Source organism: Mytilus californianus, unplaced genomic scaffold (assembly GCF_021869535.1).
Source record: "Mytilus californianus isolate M0D057914Y unplaced genomic scaffold, xbMytCali1.0.p SCAF_31, whole genome shotgun sequence".
Taxonomy (NCBI): Eukaryota; Metazoa; Mollusca; class Bivalvia; order Mytilida; family Mytilidae; genus Mytilus; species Mytilus californianus.
In genome coordinates, this window is record NW_026262681.1 from 1,006,557 (window position 1) to 1,033,860 (window position 27,304).

Here is a 27,304-nt window from a genome sequence, read left to right on the forward strand (position 1 = left end):
ATATATAGGAACAGAATTAAGAAATAAAATGTTTAAAAATTTTGATTAGAAAAAAATCAGAAAAATGTATCAGGAACACATTTACACAAAAAAAAGCAGGGGTGCTACTGAAAGGTGGTCGACAGTTCCTGCTCCCCTGACACAAATGCATTGTACAAGGTTAAAATGGAAATTATAAACTTTGTATTTACACTGCTGCAATATCTTGTCGCATCACATACTAGTAGTTATTTGTCCATGAGCAATAATCCCAATATTTTTTGCTCTTTTAAACTTTGTTATTAGCGTAGGCGAGACCGTGTTTTCAATGCATAATACATGCCATTTAATTGATATTTCCATGGACATAAATCCAGTAAAAATTGTTGATCGTCGCTTGTAATCGAATTCGTCCGAAAAGTTGCAGATATAAGCTTTATTACAAATGTCTCCAAATCCGACAAGAAATGAAGGTATGAGAGCGTTTACAATACAGTTTTCCATTCAATATGCACACAGGTTTCTGTGCCTCTTTTTCCCCTCAGATGCATCATTTTTTTGTGCTTATTTTTCTCCGGTTCAATAATATGTTGTAATAATACAAGTGTGGACACATATCAGTGTTGATAGATACAAGAAGATGTGGTATGAGTGCCAATGAGACAACTCTCCATCCAAGTCAAAATTTATAAAAGTAAACCATTATAGGCCTTGGCTCACACCGAAATAGTATGTTTGGATGTTTGACAGTGTTTTCTGACAAAAAGAGTTCTCTGGTTTTTCCCCATAGGGTTCTATGTTGAACTGTTGTGCACAGTAACAGCCAACCTGTACCAAACACTGAAAATAGCAGTGTCTTTTATTTAATATTGAGTTTTAATGTTCGACTGTGATGTAGGAGACACTACTTTAAATCAGTGCCGACCGTTCATAGATTTTATTTAGCTAGACATTGCTTTTAATATCAAATCTACATATTGGCCAACGTACTATGAGTGCTTCTATGAGTACTTCGTGTATATAATATTAACATTCCTGTAAAAAAAATTTGTGCATGTGCAACGTTTCATTAGAGGATTTCCTTTCAACATTTTAACTTTGAAATAACTTCTATGTGCATGTGAATACATTAACATTTTTAAAAATGATCCAATAAGGGAACACAGCTAGTTGAGTGTGCTCCAACGCTGGAGAGATTTACGTAAAGAAGTGGAAGATTGGAAAGATTGCCAAATGATTGCGATAAAATAAGTCCAAAATTTGATTTTGGATAGCAGCAAAAACTCAAAATAAGAAGAGGACCACATTAGGTGCATTTCTGCATGATGTGATTTTAGTATGCAAGATGGTGTCCGAGAACCTGCATGCATATAATATTTGTATGGTTCTATTTATGTTCCTTTGAGCTGTTCATTTCTTACTTGGGTTTGTCCACATAAAACTGAAAATTTGTTCAGGATCTCCCCAGTATCATTAGTAAAAGATTTTGTTCAAATGTGGAAATTGTTTCTATGAAGATATATTATGGTTCTAAGTAACGATAATATACCAGATCCGGCAGATTCCAATACAGATCTCATAACTCCTACAAACTGATTTAAATTCTTTTAGATATGAACAGGATTGACGGACAATAGGATTAAAAAAAACAATTTATACTTACTAACACTGATTACCTGTATATATGTATGAGGGAGCTACCATTTGAGTTTTTTTTTTTTTTTGGGGGGGGGGGGGGGGGAGGGCTATGATGAAATTTGAAAAAAAAGACAGGACAGGAGTTTTGAGTAAAAAAAGGGCAGGATTAGCAACTTTGCAAAAAAAAAGGCAAGATGACACTTTATGTAAAAAAAGTCGGGATAAACTAGTAAAAAAAAGCAGGACCGAATAGAGTGAAAAATAAAAAGGCAGGACAGAGAATACAACTAAAAAAAATTGCAGGACAAAATTTTTCATCCTACCCCCCCCCCCCCCCCCCCCCCCCATAAAAATCAAATGGTAGCTCCCCAAGTGAATGATCATTTACACTCATGACTCACCAGCAGGCAGCACAGATGTTTAAAAAGTGTTACAAAACCACCTAGCTCATATTGTTAGTAGCACGAATAGCATTGTTTGGTAAATTTGTGCATTTTTTATTTGGCTTCTGGACAAAAAATGTTTGGTTCAAGAGTAAATAAAATGCTTTTATCTCCCTTTAATTACTTACATTGAATGGATGGTACAACTCCTTGTGCTGACAGTTTTAATCATCTTACCTTGCAGCAGATCATGTGCAGATGTGAGTTGTCTGTCAAATCTTTATTTCACAAAGAATGCATTTGCATAACAATGAACTGAGCTCAAAGCAAAGCACTTTAATAATACACTTGGACAAAAAGCTCAATCCAGTGATATACTTTGTAATAAAGGACTGTCATGAACATCCAACCTTCTAACCACCTCTATGATCTAACAAACATGCCAAACATGGATCAGAAGTCCTGAAAAAGACATGTATTTTTTTATATTATATGTACGTATACGTATCCCAGTTAAGCATTCAGTTTCTAGCAAGTAGTTCATGTGTAACAGTGGTTTGATTCCGCCAGTGTACTTTATCCGGAGGAAGAAAATCCCCAGTGATTTTTATCCACCAACAAAAAATCACTAGGTTTTTCTATCCGGGTCCAGTGTAAAACATCAACCAGTCATTATAAGGTTCTAAAAAGGGTTTTTTGAAGGGGAAACGTGTATAAAATGTAGCTTTATATTTTTTAGTATATTTGAAACTTGCATAGTTTATTTATGTAAAAAGTGGAGAGTTTTCATCCAAGGAATAGTTCACACTAGTGTTTTTAAACAAGGAATGATTGCAATTCTATAAAATCATATGCTTTTAAATTGTCACTAATTGTAATATTTATATTTATTGGATTGCCGAAGTTTTTCTGTGTATTTGCTTTTCGGTCGACTTGGATATAAAATCATATCTTCTATGTCAATATCAAAGGACGCTTCTATAATTGAAAATTTATGTAAGAACAAATCTGCTCTTTAAATTTGGTTTATATCAAGTTCAATGTTCTGGTCATTGATAAAGTATTTTGAGTTATAAAAACATCCTCCTCATTATCATCAATATCATTTACTAGATTGACTCAGATTAATTAAACCGGTTTCTTGAAAATCATTTTAATTTTAACCCATTTATTTATGTAAACAATAAACCGGTCTAATATAAACAAAACAACGATATCAGGTTCGACGCTTTCACACTATTTACATCCAATATTCTCTAGTGAAAAACAGTTACCCGGAATAAATACACGGCGGAATGAAAGTACGCTTACTAATTAACTACTTGCTGAGTGCCCCTCTTTTTGAAATAAGAACATACTTCCACCTAATCATTGTAAACAGGTGAACAAACATTACAACTATAAAATGTTATCAGACTTATCTATCAGTGTCTATTTACCATCACAACTGAATCAATATATATACATATATAAGACTCGGATTAAGTCCAGTCTCTAACCAACCCACATTCCTGAAGTCGACATCCAAATCTGACGTCATAATAAAATAAGATTTCAAATCTAAATGTATGACCAATTATATATCCCTGAAATAGACTTTTTTTTTGTTGTTCTCAAATTAATGTCCCAATAGTATTGGCTTCTCTAATTGATGTCTTTTTTGCAGACTATAGCCACAATGAAATCAAAGTTTTATGAAATGTTAGGTTGAACCTATAGCTAATACTACATGTACTAAAAAAGTTGTGAAAGATATAATATTTTAGATCTTGCAAATACATGCAATAATACATTTCAGCAATTGGCTGTACTTTAAGTTTTTTATTTTGTCTAGACCTCTAGACGTCTTTCAATTATCTTTGGCAGTGGGTTGTTTTTTTATTGTTGTACATGTATATTAATAATCCTTGTGGCATTTATTTAAATGAATATGAAAGGAATATGACAAAGTAGATCGAGAGGATGAACTTCTTACACCAAAATATTAATATGCATGTACATATACATGTAGTTTTTAAGATGATGTTGATGGTGGTCTTATTGTAATTTTCTGAGGTTTGAATTTTTAATTTTCAGCTGTAACATGCCCAAGATTAAATGTCAATAGACCACGACAACCATGACTAAGGGGGTTGACAACTAATCCCCATGGATGAGATGTTGTAATTCTGATACATGTACAACAACACACGAAATATTATTGACTTACCATTACTGGTTCCCAACAAACTGAACTAATCAGATTCAGCATACAATAGAGCTCCACATAAAAATTCACAAATGGGGTTTTTATGTAATTGAGTGAAATAGTTTTTTTCAATTCCATTATTAACTCCAATTCACCCTTCAAGCAAATATCCAATTGGGTTTTTAACCACCAAGCTCTTTAATGTATTGAGGTTTTTCATCATCAAAATATTGAATTTAGGCATGTTATAATGAAGTTATATCAAACCGAGATGTTCATCCATGTTTTAAATATGTTTCTTTCATTATATATGAGATGGCTGTTTTATTTGGTTTATACCTTGATAAGCAATTGTTCGTTTAATTTGAGTCTGGTAACTCTGGTTTGTTTTAACTGTTCAGCCAGTTTTGTATTTTCTCTCAAATTTATATACACTGGTGTCACTAGTGGGGCATGCTGTAACTAATTACCTTTCTAGAGCACATTCGATCACCGTTGATAAGTCATATTGAGATGAAACCTGTGTTTGTCATACAAACAATATTCTCGTTAAGGCACGTATAGTCACCCTAGATGCATGGTTTTCTGTCTGGATGAGCTCTGCATGAACCCGTGCTTCCAAGAAACGCTTCCTGATAACACTAGCTGGGTCTAGTTATCACAACTATCCCTCAGCTATCAAAAAGAAGCTGAAATAATAAATGTGGATAGTGTCCACATGTGGACACAGATGATGCCCCCGCTTGCATATCATATAGTTATAAAGGGACATAACTGAAGAACGATAAAAGTGACGCTACCCAAATTTGAACATGATATGAGTTTTGTAGTAATAAGCATTGTGTGTCAGTCTCATAACATTTGGTTGAGGATAACTTAAGTAGAGAACAGAAACTAAAAATTCAGCAATTTTTCTATTTGTAAACACGCATAACTCTAGAACGGTTGTGTATAAGTTTTATAACATTTGGTTGAGACAAACTAAAGTTAGAGAACGGAAACAAAAAATTCAGCAATTTTTATGTTTATAAACGGTCATAACTCAAGAATGATAAAAGTGTCGCCACCAAATTTCGTACTCAATCTGTATTATGTAGTAATAAGCATTGTGTATAAGTTTCATAACATTTGGTTGAGGCAAACTAAAGTTAGAAAACGGAAACAAAAAATATGTACTTGATCTTAGTTTTGTGGTAATGAATATTGTGTATAGGTTTCATAATGTTTGGTTGGGGCAAACTTAAGTTACAGAATGGAAACTAAAAATTTTGCAATCTTTCGATTTATAAAGGGGCATAACTAAATAATGGTTAAAGTGACACTACCCAAATTCAACTTGATCTGTATTTATCAGTGGAAGTCAAAATTAAACATTGCATTGTATAAAGCATTGATTGTAGTTGATTCAACTATAATCATGGACAAAGGAAGATAACTCCATTTTTATATATAACTTGATATTTAGAAGAAAATAAAAATTTTGCAATTTTTCCATTTATAAAGGGGCATAACTCTAGAACGGTTAAAGTGACGCCACCAAAATTCAAACTTGATCTGTGTTTTGTGGTAATAAGCATTGTGTATAAGTTTCATAACATTTGGTTTAGGCAAACTTAAGTTAGAGAATGGAAACTAAACATTTTGGGACGTACGGACGGATGTACGTACGTACGTATGTACGTACAGACGGACAAGGGTAAAACTTAATGCCCCCACCGCTACGGCAAGGGCATAATAAAATTTAGAATGGAAATGGGGAATATGTCAAAGTTACAATAACCCCACCAAAGAGCAGATAACAGCCGAAGGCCACCAATGGGTCTTCCATGCAGCGAGAAAATCCCGCACTCAGAGGTGGGCCTCAGCTGGTCCCTAATGGGGCTGAATAGTAAAATCTGTGTTTTAAATTAATATTCCCAAAGAGATGAACATAGATATGTTCTCCCTCAAACACACACTCCATGAAAACATGCTTCTATTCAACACTTTTACTGGAAATTTACTTTCGTTTTAATTCATTCATAATTTCATTGTCATAAATCCCGAGCAATACCAAAATAATTATGATCACTTACACTAAAGTTGATAAACACAGAGAATATCGAAATCTATATACATCAGCACTTTTACCTTTTTGAGCAAAAGACGATTTCAACAAGGACACAGATCAAATATTTGACTGATGATGTAACGATCTATTTTTAGAACGGACAGACAAGGGTTAAACTTAATGCCTCCTCCACTACGACGGGGGCATAAAAATAAAGGGAGGTTATTTCAATAGATATAAAGCAGTCAACAAAGTTTAATACTGTTCAAAGCATTTTTGAATTATTATCCGCAAACTGGGAAATCCCCCCTTTTTTATGAATAAAATCCCATAACTCTGAAACCTAAAACCTTAAATTTATAAAATCGAAAGGGAGCTTGCATCAATAGATATAAACAATTAACCAAAGTTTCATGACAAATGACAACTGCTTAAAGCATTTTTAGAGTTAAAGGACCGAAAACATGAAACTCCCCCTTTTTTAATGAATAAAACCCCATAACTCAATAATGTAAAGTCTAAAATTCCTTAAAATCTATAGGGAGCTCACGTCAATAGATATTATCAATTCACCAGAGTTTCATGCAAATTGGTGAAAGCGTTACTGAGTTAGTGAACAACATGCTGGCAACAGACAGATCAGGTCAGACAGACGGACAAAGGTATACCATAATATGTCTCATGAACAGGCGTATAAAAACTGCAGGTGCCATACCACGTCAAAACCCTCCGAAGGAAACACTATAAGGGAGCTTCTATTAGATTTTTATGACTTGTTTTTACATAAATTGTCAACCTGACTTTTTTTTTGTGGCAAAGTGTCTCATCCTGCCATTTTTTTTACTCGAAACTCTTGTCCTGCCTTTTTTTCAAATTTCATCCTAGCCCCCCCTCCCCCCCCCCCCCCCCCCCCCCCTTAAAATTCAAATGGTTGCTCCCTAAGTAAGCAAACAAATGATTTTTTCTGAATAAACTTGAAGCAGTATCGAGTCCATATAAAGTACATGTCCATTGAACTTAAAAATATGTGGTCATTGTCAAAGTTAGTTTTGACAGCTATCAGTTATATTAAATTTACAGTTTACTTTTCCGTTGCTTTCAATTTAAGATTAGAGTAGTTGTCATTGCCATTGAGTTTTTTAGTCTAGATTACTCTGACCTCCAAGGGCTGTTTTAACAGACAAACTGGAGCCGTGAAACGTCAGAGCTTGTCCGATATCAAAAAGTGGATATTTGCCCGTCCAAAATGGATGCACTGCTTCATTGCTTCTGGAGCTGACTGGATCCATGTAAATCGGGCCTCAATTTGTTCATTTTTCATTTATCTCTTCATTTATGTAAGTTTCATCTACCTGCCATACTTTATTTTATCATATTTGGACAGTCTTCACAGTGACCTATCGTTTCTGGCATTTTAACTTTCACTTTGAAAGATTGTCATGTGACCAACGAGAAAAAGTAATTTACAATGCATTATGGGAGCTGATTTATGCAAATGACCCTGGGTCAATATGAATACGTAATCTAACACCTCATTCATTTACGATGCAAATAAGCTGAATGGCCAAGTGTGTTCCGATTGTTATCATGGTTGGCTACTAAATGTTAAATGCAGAAAGTAGCATACTTGACAGTCTCGAGGCCGCGTAGTCTCTCGTACTCTCGCGTCCATTTGAAAATAATAGTTAAAATGTCGGAATCGCAAAACAGCCGTTGGACATCAGAGCTAGAGTTTGAGGGGGGGGGGGGGGGGGGGGGGGGGGTGTTCAAGGGAAGCAAATTCTTTTTATATTATGCGTGTTCCAAAAATTGAGAAAAAAATACAGAAAGAGTTGAGTAATTTTTCACAGACTTAGTTTATTAATCTTAAAGACTTACCTTCTAATTCTATAAAAAAAAAATCACAATTAACTACTGGACAGGAACACCAACACTAGTATGGTACAATGGAACTATGACTTCTGATCTGCAACACCTACTAACAGACACAGAAATATCATCAAATAGTGAAATATAAGATTGATTGCACCTTGTATGGATAATTCCGACAGGTGTTACATGAGAGTCCGTTAGTTTACAAATAATAATGTCACGTGATCACGCACTGACGTCACAAACTTTTATCGTCCGCCATTATTGTTATTACACAATTCACAAATACATAACCCACTTATCTTGCAGAAATGCACGATTAACAAAAAATACAAAAATATTGCATGCATGTACAGTTAATGAAGAAGTTATTTCATCAAATTGATCAGATTTTCACTCATGACACAAATCGACTGGGTTGACATTTCTGTCATCGGGGATAATTGATAAATGGGATAAATTGACCGTCAAGAAGGTCTAGAGAACCACATCTGGAGAACCTTAACAATAATGAGTAATACTTACCAAAATTGCTGATACTAAACGCTATTTTCTATTGGAAATGTCAAAAAGATGATGATAAAATAATTTAATGATGCAGGTTATATTTTCTTGTTTTGGCGCGAAATATTCTTACTCCTATTGCTCGACGTTACAAAATTTTTATAGAATTAAATTCAACTTTAGCTCAGCGTAAATAAAAGTAAATATGCAGAAGCATGAAAATACATTAATGATAAAATGTGTATATATTTCTGTAAAAGAATAGAATTTTACTTTACCAGTATACTTCACTTAGAATTACATTTGAGCGCAAGAAAATCTCTGTTTGTGAATCGGTTGAATCCAGGGGTCGAAGTTCAACATATAAACGGAAATTTTTGTGTGTGCTTTACATCGAAGCTTGCGTTGGTTTACCTCGAGGCCCGGCACAGTAGTTTAACCAATCGGGGAATGTTTATTTGGGGCATATATCTTTTTTTACTACAGGTTTTGGCATATTTTAATCGAAATTATAGAAAATGGAATGTTGTTAGTAGATACAAAACAGAAAATGAAGTATACTTTTAGCAAAAGATGAATTGGATCGGGGTCCTGTGTATTCACATTATTTGTACAACTCTCATTACTGATGAGATATTTTGGAAGTTCTGTGACCTTAATGGTTCGCGAAAATTAATATTTTTATATATAGTATACGGTAAATATGGAATTAATTTGAAATTATATTGTTCACCGTCAGATGGTCACCGTCTTATCATTTTTTCACATATCCCTATTTAAGTACAAATGATCGATATAAGCTCTGAGAAAGTTTGCTTTCAATTTTAGACAAATTTAATAAGTATGAAACAAATGTCACTTGGATAAAGTGGAAGCTATTGATATGTAAAGGCTTCGAGTTGAACCATACATTGAAATACGATATGTAGCTGTCTCGCATGCAAGGACAAATATCTGTTTCATTTCCGGGTGCAGATGTGTCAAAATAAGAACACATGAAAAACTTTTCGTATTTGGTTAATTTTGCATTAATCTGTATGCACCTTCATGATAAATGGATAATAATTACTTGTTCAATTTGCACAACGATGTTTGTTATCTTTTCAAATCAAGTACTAACAGGACGGACTGCTAAAAACAATGTATGACATAATATTTCTTCATACTCCATACATCTAGGTTTTCGCTGATTTCCGAACTCAATCGAGACAGCATTGATATCATTCTCATATAAATCTGACAAGAAATGTAGGTAAGAGAGCGCTTACAAGACCGACGGACGAATGGATCGACTCTAGCAAACAAGTTCAACCCGACACGTTCTATAAGTGCCTCTCCAAAGTCAGGAGTCAGTAATTCAGTGGTTGCCGTTGGTTGCTGTTTGTCATATTTGTTTTTCGTGAATTGTTTTGTAATATTAAACCAGGCCGTTGTTTATTTTCTTTTAATTGTTTCACATTTTGCCACGGGGCCTTTCATAACTAACTACACGGTATGGGTTTTGCTCATTATTGAAAGTCGTACGGTGATCTTTAGTTCTTTAACCTAAGCAATCATACGATATCTTTTTAATATTTGAGCAGAATTCGTCAAACATGCGCTGGAAAAAATAAAGTTCCAGGTACGCCTTTAAAATTCAATGCAGTAGTTTTTGTCTCGTCTGCTGCGACGGAGTAGCAGAAGCGAAACTTAGGCGTGTTTTTTGCCGAGTCTGCGTCAACAATTTGTTGAATTTATGATTAGGTCAGTTTAAGGAGAACCACTTATGTCAAGTCAATGATATTTTGTATGCTATTGTATTAGCATCGGCACATCTCATTTCCATGGTGATTATTTACCACTCCCCCTAGATTAGCCTATTGGCTTTGACATAATTTACATTTTAAGTTTGTAATAAGTTCAGTGTAAGGGGAATAATTTGTGGCACGTCAACGGCATTTTGTATGCTGTTAAATAAGACATAGCACATCACAATTTAATGGAGATTATTTGGAATTATTTTTGTATCAGAAAAAATCACAGAAAAAATCATTTCGTCCGCAATTTCAAAGGGTATAGTTTTACATATTTTCTGACAGCATTCCACTTTTTTCAATTCTACAGGTGCTGCCTAACATTGATTGTGATCACTGTGTGATTCGAGCACGTTATAATCCTCATAAACCGGGAGAAACCACTTTCTATCAATGTGCTGATATCAAAATAAAGAAATCTAATGGGTTAACGCAAAGCCAACCAATGTCTCTTCCTCCGTTGTCACAAAGTCTCGATCCTGAGTATAGAACTGTCAGAAAGAAGATTGATGTATTGAGACACAGAAACAGGTTTGGACCGAAAATAGACAAACAATATCTCATCGGCTTATCATATAACCCATTTGACAAAGCTACAGTAAATTTGATGAACATCTCCTTAACAACAGGTTACCCTAAATACGTCGACGGATACAATTTGCTGATTATTGAATCTAAATTAAAAAACGATGTTACAAAGCATAAATCGGTTACCAGGGAAACCGAGAAGATTTTTGGTTACATCTGTGCCGCCATTGGCGCCATTAATTCAAAGGGAAATTACGTTGGACTGTTTCATGATGAACAATTGGACGATGACTTATCATTCAGCTTCATGGAAATAGGCCTACATGGGGAAAACATTGAGTTTTACCCTTTGAAAGGTCTAAATGCACCAATCAATGCCATGTTACCATATTCCAATGGTAGCTACTATACTTTCTCGATTGCAGAGGGAGCGGAGAAAGGTAGGTAGCCATTTGTTGTATAATTCTCTTGGTATTGTTGCTGATAAGAACACCTTGAATATTTATAGTATTCTCATAAAAAAAAAAACAACAATTTTCCAAAACATCTTGTAATTTTTTTCGTGAAACATGCATGGTTTAAATTGATTCATCTGCAAAAAACCTTTTGGTTATACAAGAAAACGTTGTCTGTAAGTTAATATGTCTGTCAAGTCTGACTAAGTTATTAGTCATTTGTTCTCAACTTAATTGTTTCGAACTTTTGATTAATCAAATATTTTTGATAAAGAATGATATCGTGAAATATACGCACCACCAAGGGTATGATTGTTATTCTTCTAAATCTGTCTACATTTTAACAGCAAAGATTTTATTTTCATCAAATCACCTGTCCATTGCAACTGCTTCTTACTTGCAGAAAAAATAAAATAACACTTTATCAATTTTATGCGTCCGAAGCACTTTTCTTGGTTTACCTTCACCATGAACGCTCAAAGCCGAAATTTGAAAGCCGAATGGATAAATACCAAATTAAGTTAATCAAAGAGCTATACGACAAAAGGACCTACACATTTCAGTACATTGTCTTTTTCTCTCGTTCTCAATTTTTGATACTTGCATTTGAGCAAACAATTAATCAATCGATCAATCATTCAGTCAATCAATCTTTATCCGTTAACATTTTTCTAAGAGTTATGAAACTAAGAACTTAGTGCGTGCTTATTAGATATTCCGGTTTCAAACATGAACATAGCGCATGCATAATGTATGTAAATGTTCCGCTTAATTCAGTTTCCAAGGAGCGAGTTATTAATAGAACAAAACATGACCGACCACTAAAGATTGAACAATGCGAACTCGATTAAACAACTGGGTATAGGGTAGTGTTTTAGTGTTCTGGAAGGGCTTGTGATTGACCATAGATACTTTTGTATTATTTCGTAAAATAATAAAGAATCGCTATTGTTGCACTTGCACGACCTGTTGTAAAAACTTATAGTATGTCAATGAGCAAACGAAACTTAGCAGTCCTAAACAACATTATTTTTACCAACTTTATCAATGAATTAAACAAAAAATATCAAAGACATCAATTGCATGCAACTAAATGCATTCTTAGGAAAGACCAACAGACCGTAACACAAACCTTTTTCGTGTCCATGTAGCTTTCCATTCTCAATTTTATCCTAATATCTCGTGTATTCCAATTTCTTTGAAGGAGACTATGTATTTGAAGTAGGAACATTGATATTTCATCCAGATCCTAAGGATTATGATCCTTGGTATCAGTATACACCAATGGTAAAGTCTGTGCCGGAGAATTTATATATAAACTTCCAGTGGGCAGAATATGATCCAATCAGGAACTTGATTTATGTTTTGATGGGAAATGAAAACTCACCAGATCGTTTACAGGCTAGATTATATACTTTCAGTATTTTTAATATGTACGTATTTTGCTGGTTATATTTGCACTCAAAATCTTAATATATTTATTTTAGTCCATGATGGTCTCATGAAGTTGTTTGAATAATAAATAATTTTCCCATGTCACAATTCAAATACATCATGCACACAAGCTCGCATACACACACACACACACAGTGTACGAGAGAAAAGAAATAACGCAAAAAAGAACAATACAAAAGTTTTAGTTTTATTACTATGCCATGTATAAAATCTAGGCTTTATCATAAACTGTACCATTTAAATTTGTGACAAACAATTAAAGGATATATGTTTGTATATCAACATGAAAGTAATATATGTTCAGGTAAAACAAATAATTTGTTTACTTGTTCTTACTGAATGTTTATATCCTAATGTTTATTTCGGAAGGAGGTCCGTTTGCATTTGTTTAGTGACTCGAATTCAAAAGTGTTAAACTTTGCTTCATAGTATATCAATCGATTTTGTTTTCCTGAACCACTCTAGACTAGCTGCTAATATATACGGAGAATTGGCGTGATCTAATGACATTTACAACCAGCAAAAAAATAAAATTGAAATTATTCCCATAGCAACACATCAAACAATTTTGTTTTTCAAAACTCCTATAGTAAATAATTATACCAAGTAATTCTGCTTTATTTAAAATTTTTCATTATTTCTATTTACCAGAACATTTTCGTCTGTGAGAAGCGTTCTCGAGGAATACGTGTCAAACATTAAAAAATCTATTTCTAGGTGTTTGCAGTCTATGTAATATTTTGCCACTAGATTTTCTACTGGGACCGTCTGTTTCAATTTCAGGTCAATTGCAATTACAGATATTGACGTAGATGAGTTTACATTTACATCGATGCATTTCGATAAAAGAACTGGTAAGACTCTCTAGATCTCTTTCCTTTTTTTATTTTGAACAGTCAAATTGTTTAACATTTATTATATAATAAACGGCAGTAAAATTGTGATTAAATATAAGAAGATGTGGTATGAGTGCCAATGAGACAACTCTCCATCCAAGACAAAATTCATAAAAGTAAACCATTATAGGTCAAAGTACGGTCTTCAACACGGAGCATTGGCTCATACCGAACAGCAAGCTATAAAGGGCCCCAAAAATTACTAGTGTAAAACCATTCAAACGGGAAAACCAACGGTCTAATCTATATAAAAAACGAGAAACGAGAAACACTTATGAACCACATCAACAAACGACAACTACTGAACATCAGATTCCTGACTTAGGACAGGTGCAAACAATTGCATCGGGTTTAAACGTTTTAATGGTACCAAACCTTCGCCCTTATCTGAAACAATAGTGTAACACCACAACATAGAAAGACACACTATAAAATATCAATTGAAATGGCTTAACTCAATCAAAAGACACATTAACACCAGTGAACATACACTGAACAAATAAATTTGATCTATGATACAATGCAAATACAAAATAAATAAACTAAGGGGAAAATAATTAAAGTAACATGTTATACCGCTGTGAAATGTTAAATAATTTAAGAAAAACAATATGTTTGAACAAAAATATCAGCCATTTGCAATCACTTTAAACACAGGTAAATGAAAATAATTTTGTTGTTAGGTATACGTGTACAGTTCAAAAGGAGAAAGGAAATATTTTTACAAAATAAATAACTTTGATGTTCATAGTACGGAAGTGAAAATTTATAGCAATACCAAACACTTATCAAAGCTGGTATATAGACCAGATATAACCCTGAATAACATTAAATAACAAAAAAGCATTACAATTAGTATCAACAGGTCAAATAAACAAGAAAGTATGATTTGAGAGTACTCGCAGTTACTGACAGCTAGTTAAAAGCCAAAAACAATTAATAATAAAAAATCATGCATCAAAGACTAACATCAACTAAAACACATCCCAGGGATTTAGTATTTTAACGTCATGGACAGTCAAAGAAGACATGACTTGTGCAATGCCAAAAATAAATGTATCGACAGGCAGTAGGATAGTTAGGAGTTAACCTCTTTATAGATCAAAATGAACGTGGGTGTGTCTTTATACATCCCGTTAGAAAAGAATACAAATTTAGTTATGTTTTAATTTGCTGATGACAAAATCGATATTAGTGGCAATGTAAACTATATTCAAAGATCTAATTACAACATTGGTAAGATAACCTTTACTAATAAGTTTGTTTAAAGGTTCGATGAGTTTACACGGATCACATAGTGATTTACGCGCTTTAAGTACAATATTACCGTAAAATTTAGGATGTGAAATACCTTTTTTGATCAGCCAAATTTACTAATCAAATCTTTGTATCTATAAAAGAATTTCGTAAAAGTTTTACGTAATTTATGGTAACGAAATCCCTGACTTAATAATTTGCCAGTGATGCATTGATTACGTTCGTTAAAATTTATGACATCACTACACACACGGACATAACGAACGAGTTGGGATATATAAACACCGTATGATGGAGCCAAAGGAACATCGCCGTCTAAAAAGGGAAAATTAACAATAGGGAATGAAAAGTCGTCTCTTTTGTCGTAAATTTTAGTGTGTCCAAATCTAGAAAAGGACAACTACTGCTGTTTATGTTAGATTTGGTTAAAGTAAGTTCTTTTGGGTAAATTTCGGTAGTATATTTAGAGAACTCTGGATTATTTAACGAAAAAATATATCATCTAGATAACGGAAGGTATTGTTGAATGTATCAACCAAATGTAACAATGACGTGTCTTTACTGAGTTTGGTCATAAACTGAGATTCATAGCAATGCAGGAATAAATCTGCTATTAAAGGGGCACAGTTAGTGCCCATAGGAATACCTACTACTTGTCGATACACTTTATCGCCGAAACGATTGCATGTTTAATACTATTTTACACAAGTAATGATGATCCTTAATATATCAACCAAAAAATAAACACAATATTTTCCTCATATATGCTTCACTATTATACACATTCAAACATTCATTTTCTGTAAGCAAGGCCTAATAATATCTTTACATCAATGGTGTTTTTCGATATATTATATTTCCTATTTCCACCTTCTAAATATCTTGCAGGGAAGATTTACGCTGTGTCGCCTGGGCTTTTTTATTCGACGAACGTTCAGTGGCATTTGATAGAAGTGGACCCATTCACTGGCAAATCAGAAAGTGTTTTTCAGATCGCTACATTCGGTAAGATCCTATTTATTTGTTTATTCAATTATTAAATCTTTGTATCTATCTATTTATTCATTTATTTTATTTCATATACCAATATGGCGATGGAAGTTTGCATGATTCTTTACAAAAGATATGATTTTCAGAAAGTCTTGTTCAATCACATTTTAACACGATATAATACGGAAAACTATATAGAACAACTTATTTGCATTATTCAACCTTTCTCTAATCAGTTTGAAGTAAGAACAAATGGTAGCAATGCGCTGTTTTGGAACGAAGTACTTATCACGAACATGCGTGGTGGATGTTTAATATATGATGGATATGATAGAGAACAACTTATCGGGGGAAAACATATTAATAAAATATATAATATAATCTTATTATCATAAAAGCATTCAAAACAGCCGAAGTCAGACTAAAATAAAATAACATAAAAAAATATATACAATAGATTTTACAACAATCAGTTCATCAAGTTTGACTTAGTACTTCTTAAAAATTCTTTGTAGAGAAAGAATGCATTGTAGCTTTTTTTGTAAGCTAAACTGATGAAGACGCAGTATAGACAAGTTATTGTTACTGAAATTTTCTTTTCTTTTGCAATGGAAGAGGAAATAATTGCATCATGTCATCATTACTATAGAGCAAAAACTACATATTTTTAAGATTACGGGGTACATTTTTATATATACTTATTATATCCAATTCAAATTCTGATCTGTTCCTAGTGCTCTTATACAACTTCATGGTGCTATATTGGAAACCCCAAGTCGTTAAGAACTTTCAACAAATCAAAAGCACAAAGAACTCCCGTGGCTATTCAGTTATTTTCCAGGGTTAGTTTGCTCAAAAGCTCCCTATAATTAACATCTTACGGTAAAAATGTATTTACAAGATAGCAAATCAAGTCTACCACTAGAAAAAAAATCTCCAACATTTTGAAAACAGGTTTTCAAGTGTTAACGGAGCAATAGTCAAAATGGCCATGATAGCTGCCAGCAAACATTGAACAAAGGACTTTTTACGTCCTAAAAAATTAAAGATATTATGCCATAAAAGCAGTTTTTGTATAAAGCGGGAGAGAGACATAATCAAAACTACAAATAAGTGTAAATTAAAAGCCATATAGAATAGAATGAGAATTGAGAACTGAATTTTAAAGCGGGAGGCGATATGTATACATCTACAGTCAAAATATGGAACGCACAAATTACTCGTGATAGAAGATCTTAATTTGGAATAATGCAGGCAGTCTTACATACTGAATTTCTTTCCTTCTAAATCAGTCTTTATTTCAGGGTTTATTATGGCTTTAAATCATCACCCCCCCCCCCCCCCCCCCAAAAAAAAAACCCAACAAATCAAACAAACAAACAAACAAACAAAAAACAAATGAGCACAAAAATCCAAAAAAATGAATAGAAAATACTGCAAAAATTTATTCACTTAATTCTCTAATATTTTATACAGGTTATTTTGCACGATACTATGGAGGGAGTATTTTTAATGGAATAAGTCCTGAAGGTATTCTGTATCATGTCTTTAGACTTTATGACACAGATGCTGACGTCATTGCTGCAATTGACATCGCCAAGAAAACGGTTACGTTCTCAGAAATAACAAATTTAAGAAGTGTCCATAACTTAGCTCTTGTGAACGGACCATAGAGTAATAAATTTATGTTTTTGTTTTGTAATTGATTTACATAAATATTGAAAGTTCGATCACTTCAGAGCTTTACCGCTTTTTTTATATTTTGTATATGCATATTTCCTTTATAGGTATAAAAAAGCACTTTACCGGATTATTGAGCTAGAAGTGCTTCAAATTATTGACAGTTTCATCTGGTTGTTTTAACATGTACCTTGTTATATTTGCATGCAGTTTGGGTATAAAATGTTCAGTTTCTAAACATTCAATGCATGTCTTTTATTTTTTAGGTATATATTCATGAGAAAATTAACCATCGAAACAATCTCGTGTTTCAATTAGGTGCTTTTGAAAGTTCGCTTTTAAGTAATGTTTTGTTGCGGTTTTGCATTTCTATTTGTCGAACTTTGCCGGGTTTTTTTTAAGCATATCCTGTATATATTAATGAATAATATTTGCTGATATCAAGTGACGTAAATTTACTGAAAAATCCATAAATTATAGTTAACACATTAAACCATCGAAAACTTGCTGCACTGTCTACGGGTTTCAGCGGTTTTAAAAGGATTTTCAAGATAATCGGAATTGAAAATTTTTCTTTTTTTTGTAAGAGAAATTATCAAATTATATAACCCAAAATAAACAAAAAAACAATCCCTAAGATTTAATTAAACTCTTGATGAGTTTTTGACTTGGATCAGACATTGATGTATCTATATAAGGTTTGTCAAACCGTAATCTGATAGTCATCTTTAGTGTCCCAATAAAGGTACGTGTAGATGTGTATGTACATACTGATAGCTTATTTAAAGATCATGTGACAAAAGGACATTAGAAATAAAAGTCATGCATGCAGTAAATTGAATTCAAATCAGAAGTCTGCTCGAAATTTCGATAACAAATCGTGTGAAGTAAAGAAGATTTGAGGATTGCAATGAACTATTGGCAATATTTTGTTCCATCATACAAGAATATCCCCGCAAAATGAAGCTTTTATTAAACGCTTCGCAAGTGGTCCCCATGATATAATAACTAGTCCCAATGATATAATAACTAGTTCCAATGATATAGTAACTAGTACCAGCGAGGAGATTATTGAACAAAAATTTCTTTCGCTAAAGGTCATTTACACAGGTTTTACGTAAAAGTGACACAATAGGGATATCTGTGCTTGTAGCCACTTTCGACTGTCAGTTATTATGGGCAATTTTCGTTTCAATTTCAAATTCAGATCGGATCACGTGAAGAAAGTATATATCTTCCAGTTGATACCATATTCCACAGCTTGCATTTCCTATCATGATTCCCTTGATAGAGGGTTGCTGCTTACAAGAAGCAAATTAACCAAAGTTTCATGTGGTGAAGTTGAAATCATCCCTTCAAAACGAGTTGGTTGACCGTTATGGAATATCTGTTTCAAAGATGACGACGAATATGTTCTAATTGTAACCACAATCCCATGCACTTTTTCTCGAATGTGACATACAGAATTAGTAGAAAAACAAAGGATATGGGGTATCCATCCATGACACAAAATCAGTAAATATACAGCAAAAAACAAACAATAAGCAAAGGAACAGCGCTTTTATTGCTGTTCTTCATCTCAAAGTCACAGTGACGCCTTCAACACGGAGCAAAAATAACCTCTCACCTCACTCCAAGTTTAAGACGGCCCTTAGCACTGGCTTGAGCGGAATTCTTTGCAAAACTAAATTTAGATAGACTTTGTAAGATGTATCACCACCTAATCGTGCCCGGTAAAAAAAGAACATACTGGAAAGTAGTACATATTTAAAACAAAATAGTTCCTACGCATAGGTGTAAATCTAAAACTATGTAGCATATATTTTAGTAATTAAGGTATCATATGAAAGGCGAAGGACTTGTGATCCTTGTAGAACACATATTTTACTGATAATTTTGAATAATACAAAACAATATGAGTGAATTCTAAAATTGAGGGCAATAATTGCCTAGACTTATCACCCATCCACTTTCCCTCGAATGTGACATACTGAATTAGACTGATCACCAGTTTTGTACTTGCATGAGAAATAGGACGGGTGCAACATGTGGAGCAGGATCTGCTTACCCTTCCGGAGCACCTAAGATCAACCCGGTTTTAACTGGGGCTATTGTTGCACAATCATTAATTTTCTATGTTGTGTTTTCTATACTGTTGTTGGTCTTTTAGTGGTTTCTAATTTTTGTTTTTGTTATGGCTTTATCAATTTGTCATCGACTTATGACTTATGAATATCCCTTTTGTATCTTTCGCCTCTCTTACTATTCTCCATCTTCTAGGATTACGCTTTTCTTTCTTGTCCCTTTTGTCTATATACCTCTTTGGGTATTCGGCTACTTATAGATCTTTGCTTTTCAATTATTTAAGTTTGTGCATTCCTGATGCAGGCATAGCACCATTATAAAGTGTTGTTTTCATTGTCTAGCACTGGGTCGATGTCGGTGCTTGTGGACTGCTAGTTATCATCAGCTCGGTAGTCAGGGCTTCCGTACTGACATGAATTATATCAAAGCTTGCCTTTGAGAAGGTTATATATGGATTCTGCTTCATATGAGTACAAAAACAAGTTGGTCAGTAGTGGTGCACAATTTGTACCCATTTGAATACCGACTGTTTGCTTAAATATCAATCCACCAAACTCAACAAATACGTTGTCGATGAAGAAATGATATTATTTTCGGTGTATCTGATATGAGAATCAGTGTAGTTCTTCACAAAGTAAGATTTTTCATGACCTAAAACTGCGTTTCCCATTTGTGTAGAAAAAGCTCTGCTTCATGAGAAATGTCGTCGATCTTTCAATTGAGCTTTGGGAATAAGACTGTAAAGCATAGAAAAAGCAAAGGTTTTGATATTACGGCAAAATTTTCAAGATTGTGATTGCAATATTTTGGAGTAGATCTTTAGAACTTTTAAGAATCCAAATCTGATTGACACCACTGGTTGAATAAACCAGACGACATCGCATTCCGGAATGACAACGACGAGTTTGTCGTACACGGCAGATATTCCGACATCAGTTGTTGTTACTGTGCTTATATGTCTTCCATCATTGAATAAGTAAAGCAGCATCACACAACTATTGCGGATGTATGTTTTGTTCCAGTCAATATACCTGTTGCGTTTCAGCTACCTTGTGTGTATGTGTGGTATTAAATGTTGAATTTCAGTGTTTCGGTACAGATGAACGAAAATAATTAGCTTTAAAAGGTATTCTTCCGATGAAAAAAAAAAACGATTAAGAAGACAAATCGAGTAAAAAAATAGATTAAAACGGTAATTCGCATGAACTCCAAAAGGTGCCAGAATCGGCGTGTCGACAGGGTAAGTATCTCATGCAATGCATGCACCACCCTCCATATAAATTCACACTCAATCAAAATATCACAATCTGGAATAGGACAAAATTGGTAAAATTACAGATAAGATGACCATTCTGGAATCTGAAGATCTAAGATTGCGAACACATGAAGCATGCTGAGACATAGACATGTCGTACCGGTAAACTATTTCGTGATGGTGATCGTAGAGCTTATATTGTGTCTTCCTCATAGCTCTTTTGGATCAGTTTTTATGTAATTAGCACACCCGTGCCAATGAAGTCCGTTCAGTTTGAACGCACACGAGCTTAACGTATCAGTGGAGATATTTTAATGCCATACGATTTTGTAGAGGGTATGTTACTGCTGAGAAAGGGGAATTTGACAATTGGAAAGTTGAAATCATCGCGTTTGTCATATAGTCTATAGTTTGAAGTCGTCCATGTGTCAATATTGAGGAAAAGGTCAAAATATGCAGCAGACCGTCTAATTATGGTTGTATCCTTAATACCAAGTTCACTGTGATATGAGATGCAATCACTCACAGTAATAGGGGAGAAATATGAGTGACAGGAAATCATCAATATATCTGATAGTAAAATGAAAGAACTATTGAAGATTCCTTTTTTTTTTGTCTTTGAGAAAGTTGTGTACGCATTCTTCTACATCTGATTGACACAGTTGGTCGAATCACAAAGCTTAACGTTATCGTTACCAATCATCCATGTAAATAAGGATAAGGTCAGATGAAACCTGACAGACGGACATGTACACTTCACAACCATTCGTTACACCAAGTATCGTCGATTTCTTTCTTATAGTTTCTATAAAAGGACTTCGACAACGAAAACTTAACTTTGACATATGACCAATGAAAATAAAGTCATGGTTAAATGAACCCTGCCAGACGGAATAAATACCTTACAATTATTTCATACACCAAATACAATAAACCCATTACATATACGTTTTAGTATGTTATTAATCAAATATGAGAATTTGAGTCAAATCGGTGAACATGAATTTGACAGCTAATGCCCCTTTAAGCATAAAAGACGACGATCGTTGAAAATACGAACAACACAATAGTTTAAAACTTTCTTCGATTGGACACTTTACCCACTGTGATCATGTAAAGCAAAATTATAGCCGGTTGAAATATCATTCGGCGGAAAAAATATTACAGATTATATTGTAATATTTTTTTCTGGAGGAAATCATTTCACTGTGAAATATTTTCCATTGCGATGAAACTTTTTCCGAAAAGATTTACAGAAAGTAGAAGGTGTGCAATTGTTGTTTTCAGCCAAAGTAGTCAGTTTTAAAGATTAAAATATCGAAAATAAAATAAAAAACTAAATCTTTGCAAATACTATGGACTAATAACGGAGAAATTAAATAAAAGCTAAATTAGTGAATAAAAAACCAAATAATTGTATTATAATGAGAAATAATATCCCAGATGCAAATTGAAAAATAATATCCTGAAATAATTTTTAATTAAAATATCATTCGTTTGAATGACAAATTTTCTATTTCATAATCACAATATAAAGAGGAAAACAATCATCATGAAACATATGTGACAAAACTAGAAATAATTTCACAGATCTTAATTGTGAAATAATATCCTGACCAATAAAAAATAAGGTAAGTGAAATTCAGGTACAAGTGAGTTGTTTTCAGATGTCAGTACAATTAAAAAAATAAAGATAGATATATAGTTACATTACTACAGTAATGGAGCAATCTGAGTACGATGATATTTTTAACTATTTAAAAACACAAGAATATCGCATTGGAGCAAGTGAGAATTAAAAAAAAATTAGAAACAGAGTGAAGGATTTTATGGTAAAAAAATGGACAACTGTATTATATAAAAGACTCGTCTAAAAGAATGGTACTGAAACTGTAAGTCGAATCCTCCTCCAATGAAAGAGCACCTCATATGATGAGTAATCCTCCACCAATATGAAAGTTAATGTATCCCATGTTATATTTACATTTTATGAGTTGTCCTGAACCAGTAGTAAAAGTTAATTAATTCTAACATTAAAAGTGCCATCTATATACATCGAAATAAAACACTGCTCAGCTTTATATAATAAAATATTAAATACGTCTCCATTAATTATAGTTTATTAGTACATTTATATACACCAAAAGAAATTATAATGCTGCAATCTCAATGGTTTGGACTGGTAGGTTAACTATAATCATCTTCATAAATCAGTATAGTGTGGCAATATATCCACGCTCACTGTCTCACAAGTTGAAAGTGGGGTGGGTATTAAACGTCAAGTTTAACAGCCAATTAGTATAGTTTGGCATAATCCACGCTTACTATAATAAATCATTTAGTAAATAGTGTTAGGTACTCATTCTTGTCAGTAGAGTGTGGCGTAACCCACGCTTATTGATGTAATCATGTAGTGGTCGATACTGTAGACCCTCAGTATAGTGTGGTGTACCCCACACTTACTATAATAAAACATTTAGCAAATTGTGTCAGGTACTTATTCTTGTCAGTAAAGTGTGGCGAAACCCACGCTTATTGATGGTATCATATAGTGGTCAATACTGTAGACCCTTAGTATAGTGTGGTGTAATCCACGCTTACTGTGGCTAGTAAGGATGACTTCATTACTGTTGATTAAGAATTCTCGACCTGCTGGAATGTAGTAGGAAGCATAGTCTCCTAGACTGACATTCTATGTCCATTAAGATAGATTTATCACACTTGGGTTCAGTCAGTGTGATTATACTTGGATCAATTATCATCTGTATCAAGTCTATTTCTCTAGTTTTCTGTTGATAATTATTACAAAGCTTTTGTTGTAGCAGTTGAATATTCTGCAAGATTTGATTTCTCTAATTCGATAGTGCGGGACATATTATTAAAAAGTGCTCCATAGTTTCGTCGGACGTTTGACACAATGGACACGTTGCCGATATTCCTTTATTTTTCTAATGCTTTATTCTGTCAGTCATGAGTATGTAGCTTCCTGTCGCTATTCTTAAATTTACAGGTATCCTCTGTGCTTCTTTCATGGAACTACTAGCAGACAGATTTACCAATATATGTGTTTTCCCGGTATAAATTGACGTTTTAAATATTTTAATGAAGGATACAACTGACAATGACTCTCAATAAAATGTTTCCAGTATTTGAGACTCCTTTGTTTACGATGGACTTCCACTGTAACTTTGAAATTTGACTGTCTAATAAATATAGCGCAGATGGTAGATTATACTTGGTTGGAATAAATTTAACATTAATAAACCAGCTAAGACTCTCGTCCGTTTTTATAAGAAGTTGTCTGTACGTAATTTAGTTAAATGCCGGCTGGTATACATGGGAAAAATGGACTAGACATACAATCTTTAATGCATACATTTGATATCTATGTTTTCTCGGTACTTTTATATGGGCTAGAATTATTGACGCTTTCAGGAAAAAACCTAATCATTATTGACATATTCCACAAAAAATGTATCAAACAACTATTAACAATACCTACAAGTACAGCCACTCCCGCAATATATATTCTCTCTGGACAACTCCCAATAGAAGGCCAAATACATAAAAAAAAAGTCCTGTCATTATTTTGCAACATATGAAGGCAGCCACATGAAAGTTTAGAAAAACAAATTGCGTACAAACAACTTCTTACAAAAACGGACGAGAGTCTTAGCTGGTTTATTAATGTTAAATTTATTCCAACAAGTATAATCTACCATCTGCGCTATATTTATAAGACAGTCAAATTTCAAAGTTACAGTGGAAGTCCATCGTAAACAAAGGAGTCTCAAAATACTGGAAACATTTGCACGTCTTGCTTTTTGCATATTTTCATATATTGGGTCAGGATCGTCAGGGTTTGATGTACGTAGGATCCCCATGTTTGTTGTTTGATTAAATGGATACTACTGAATTACCTATATGCCATGAGAATGAAGGTTCTTGCTTTTTTCTTCGATTTGGATATACTGATAAGATAACACTCTTGACTGGTTGCAGCTTATATCTTTCCCTGCAGCTATAACTATATGCTAAATTCATTAGTACCTGTAGTTCCTCGGGTTGTCGCTTATGAGTGCCACATCGTCTGTACATGTACGAGCGGCACACAGAATGGACCCTATTCTTGCCCCTAGTTCCCATTGCTCAACAGCTTTCAAGAGATTATTTATGTATAGCTTGTACAGGTCAGCACTTAGTATACAATCTTGTTTTACACCGTTGAGTATTAAGAATGGTTCGGAGACTAGACCATTGAATTTGACTATACTGCTGGAGTCCATGTGAAGAATATGAATAAGTTTCCATAGAAGACCGTCTACACCCGCTAAGAATAGCTTTCTTAGGAGACTCTCATGCGTTACCACTTCAAATGCCGATTTAGCGTCTAGGTGTGCTATGTATATTGTTTTACCAGCATCTCTGTAATCTCTAATAAATTCTTCATTGAAGAAGGAACAGTTCATTGGTGCCGAATTCGCAGTAAAACTTCTTTGAAGTCTACTTTGTTCTGTTAATATTTTGGGTTGGACTTTAGCTGTTGCTACGGATTCAATTTATAGTTTCATCAATATTAGCATAACAGTGATCCCTCTATAATTGGTGGCATTCTTGTTACTTCCTTTATTCTAGAATACAGTGGTTAGGAGTCCTATTTTTATGATTTCAGATATTATTCCTAAGTTAAACGATGATACTGTTATATTTGTTATTATGGCTTGCAGTTTTTCACCGACATATTTACTATTTTCAGATGATATACTATAAGTATCAGAAGATTTATTTTGTTTTAGTTTGTTGATGGCATCTTGTACGTCTTTTCTGTTACAGAAATCTTATCAGTGTGATTGTTACATATATCAATCATATTGTCCAGATCTAATGCTAGTTGTTTGTAATATTCATCATCATAATCAGAATCATTTGCGGGTTGAGCTAATTTATTAAAATGTTGTCTTCGTCCTATTATGATTTCTTCATCAGATTTATATATATTATCTTGTACATTAAGTTCAGATATACAGTTTTTGAGTTTTCCTTTTTTTTTTTACCAAGTAACTTGTAAAATATTTGCTCACGTTTTGTTCTAAGTATTTAAAATTTCTTGTCTTTCATGTAGTACTTGCAGAGCTATCTCCTTTCTACATATTTTTCTGAGTTCATATTTAGCAGTTTTCATGTCACAGTATTTCTGGTTATCTTGTGAATTTGGTCTTCCGATTGCTTTCCATTTTGCAAAAGCTTCCTTGCATCTTTTACTCGCTTGATTTGTTTTAAATGACCTTATTTTTGGTTTATGTTTCTTTCTTTTGTAAACTTTTGCTTTAGTCGCTGATTCTATTACTGCATTTTTCATAACATTATTTACCTGTGTCATAATTTTAGTTAGTTCATGACCTGTCTGTATCTCAGTAGAGATTTCTTCCAGTGACTGGCTTACAATTTTCTTATGTAAATTGACATCAACAATACTCCATTTAGTTTTTCTATAAGTAGACAAAGTTTTTGTACTTTGGTTCCTATGTGTGAACTTGATGTTTACTCTACACAATATAAAGAAATGATCAGAAACAAGAGAACTACACGAGTCAAGTTTGGGATAACTGGCATTGTTTTGAAAGAGCTCTTCATCTAGTAAGATGTAATCAATGGAAGATATTTCTTCATGCTTATTATTTATGGATGTTCGTCCTAAGTCTTTTGTACATAGGCTATAACCTTTCATTAGTGTTATGACGGCCTCATAGCGTTTTGATGTACTTATAGCAATTATGTTTTCATTTATATTACCACCCATAACAATATGATGTGAACGGTTGTATAAAGTACATACAGAGTGAAGTTGTTCTATGCAATCTAAAAATTCTATTAATTTCTCTACTCTATTATCCTTGCATGGCATATCGATACAAATTATAAGAATGTCTTTACCACATGTGTTTGTTAGTTCAATACATTGAATTCTGTTATTTGTACATTCTACTTCAGTAATTATGTCATTAATACTATTTTTTCCATAATATGCAGACTCCACCATATCATCTCGGTAAGTGGGTAGATGGCAGTGGATGATCAGAATCAATTGTTTTTCCAGCACCGTTAAAATCAATATGGACATCATTTAAGAATGGCATTTGACAGTCAAATAACCAATACTCCTGCAGCAACACGATATCATGATTAATAAGAATTTCGCGAAATAATGGATCACATGTTTTAATATTTGTACAGTTAAAAGATAAAATGTTTACGCGTAATACTTTAAAAACGCTGTTTACATTATCATTTTCTTT

General features: G+C 33.4%; 1 protein-coding gene across 1 annotated transcript in view; it reads left to right on the top strand.

Annotated features, from left to right (window-relative positions):
- The window catches only part of LOC127736463 (uncharacterized), a 35,862-nt gene extending 17,949 nt beyond the window's left edge, over nt 1-17,913 (top strand). The window contains exons 4-8 of the mRNA XM_052247008.1: nt 10,718-11,375; nt 12,595-12,823; nt 13,629-13,699; nt 15,887-16,003; nt 17,465-17,913. Of these exons, the coding sequence (XP_052102968.1) occupies nt 10,718-11,375; nt 12,595-12,823; nt 13,629-13,699; nt 15,887-16,003; nt 17,465-17,661 (1,272 nt within the window). The 3' untranslated portion in view covers nt 17,662-17,913. The remainder of the gene's footprint in view (nt 1-10,717; nt 11,376-12,594; nt 12,824-13,628; nt 13,700-15,886; nt 16,004-17,464) is intronic.
- The last annotated feature ends 9,391 nt before the right edge of the window (nt 17,914-27,304 follow it).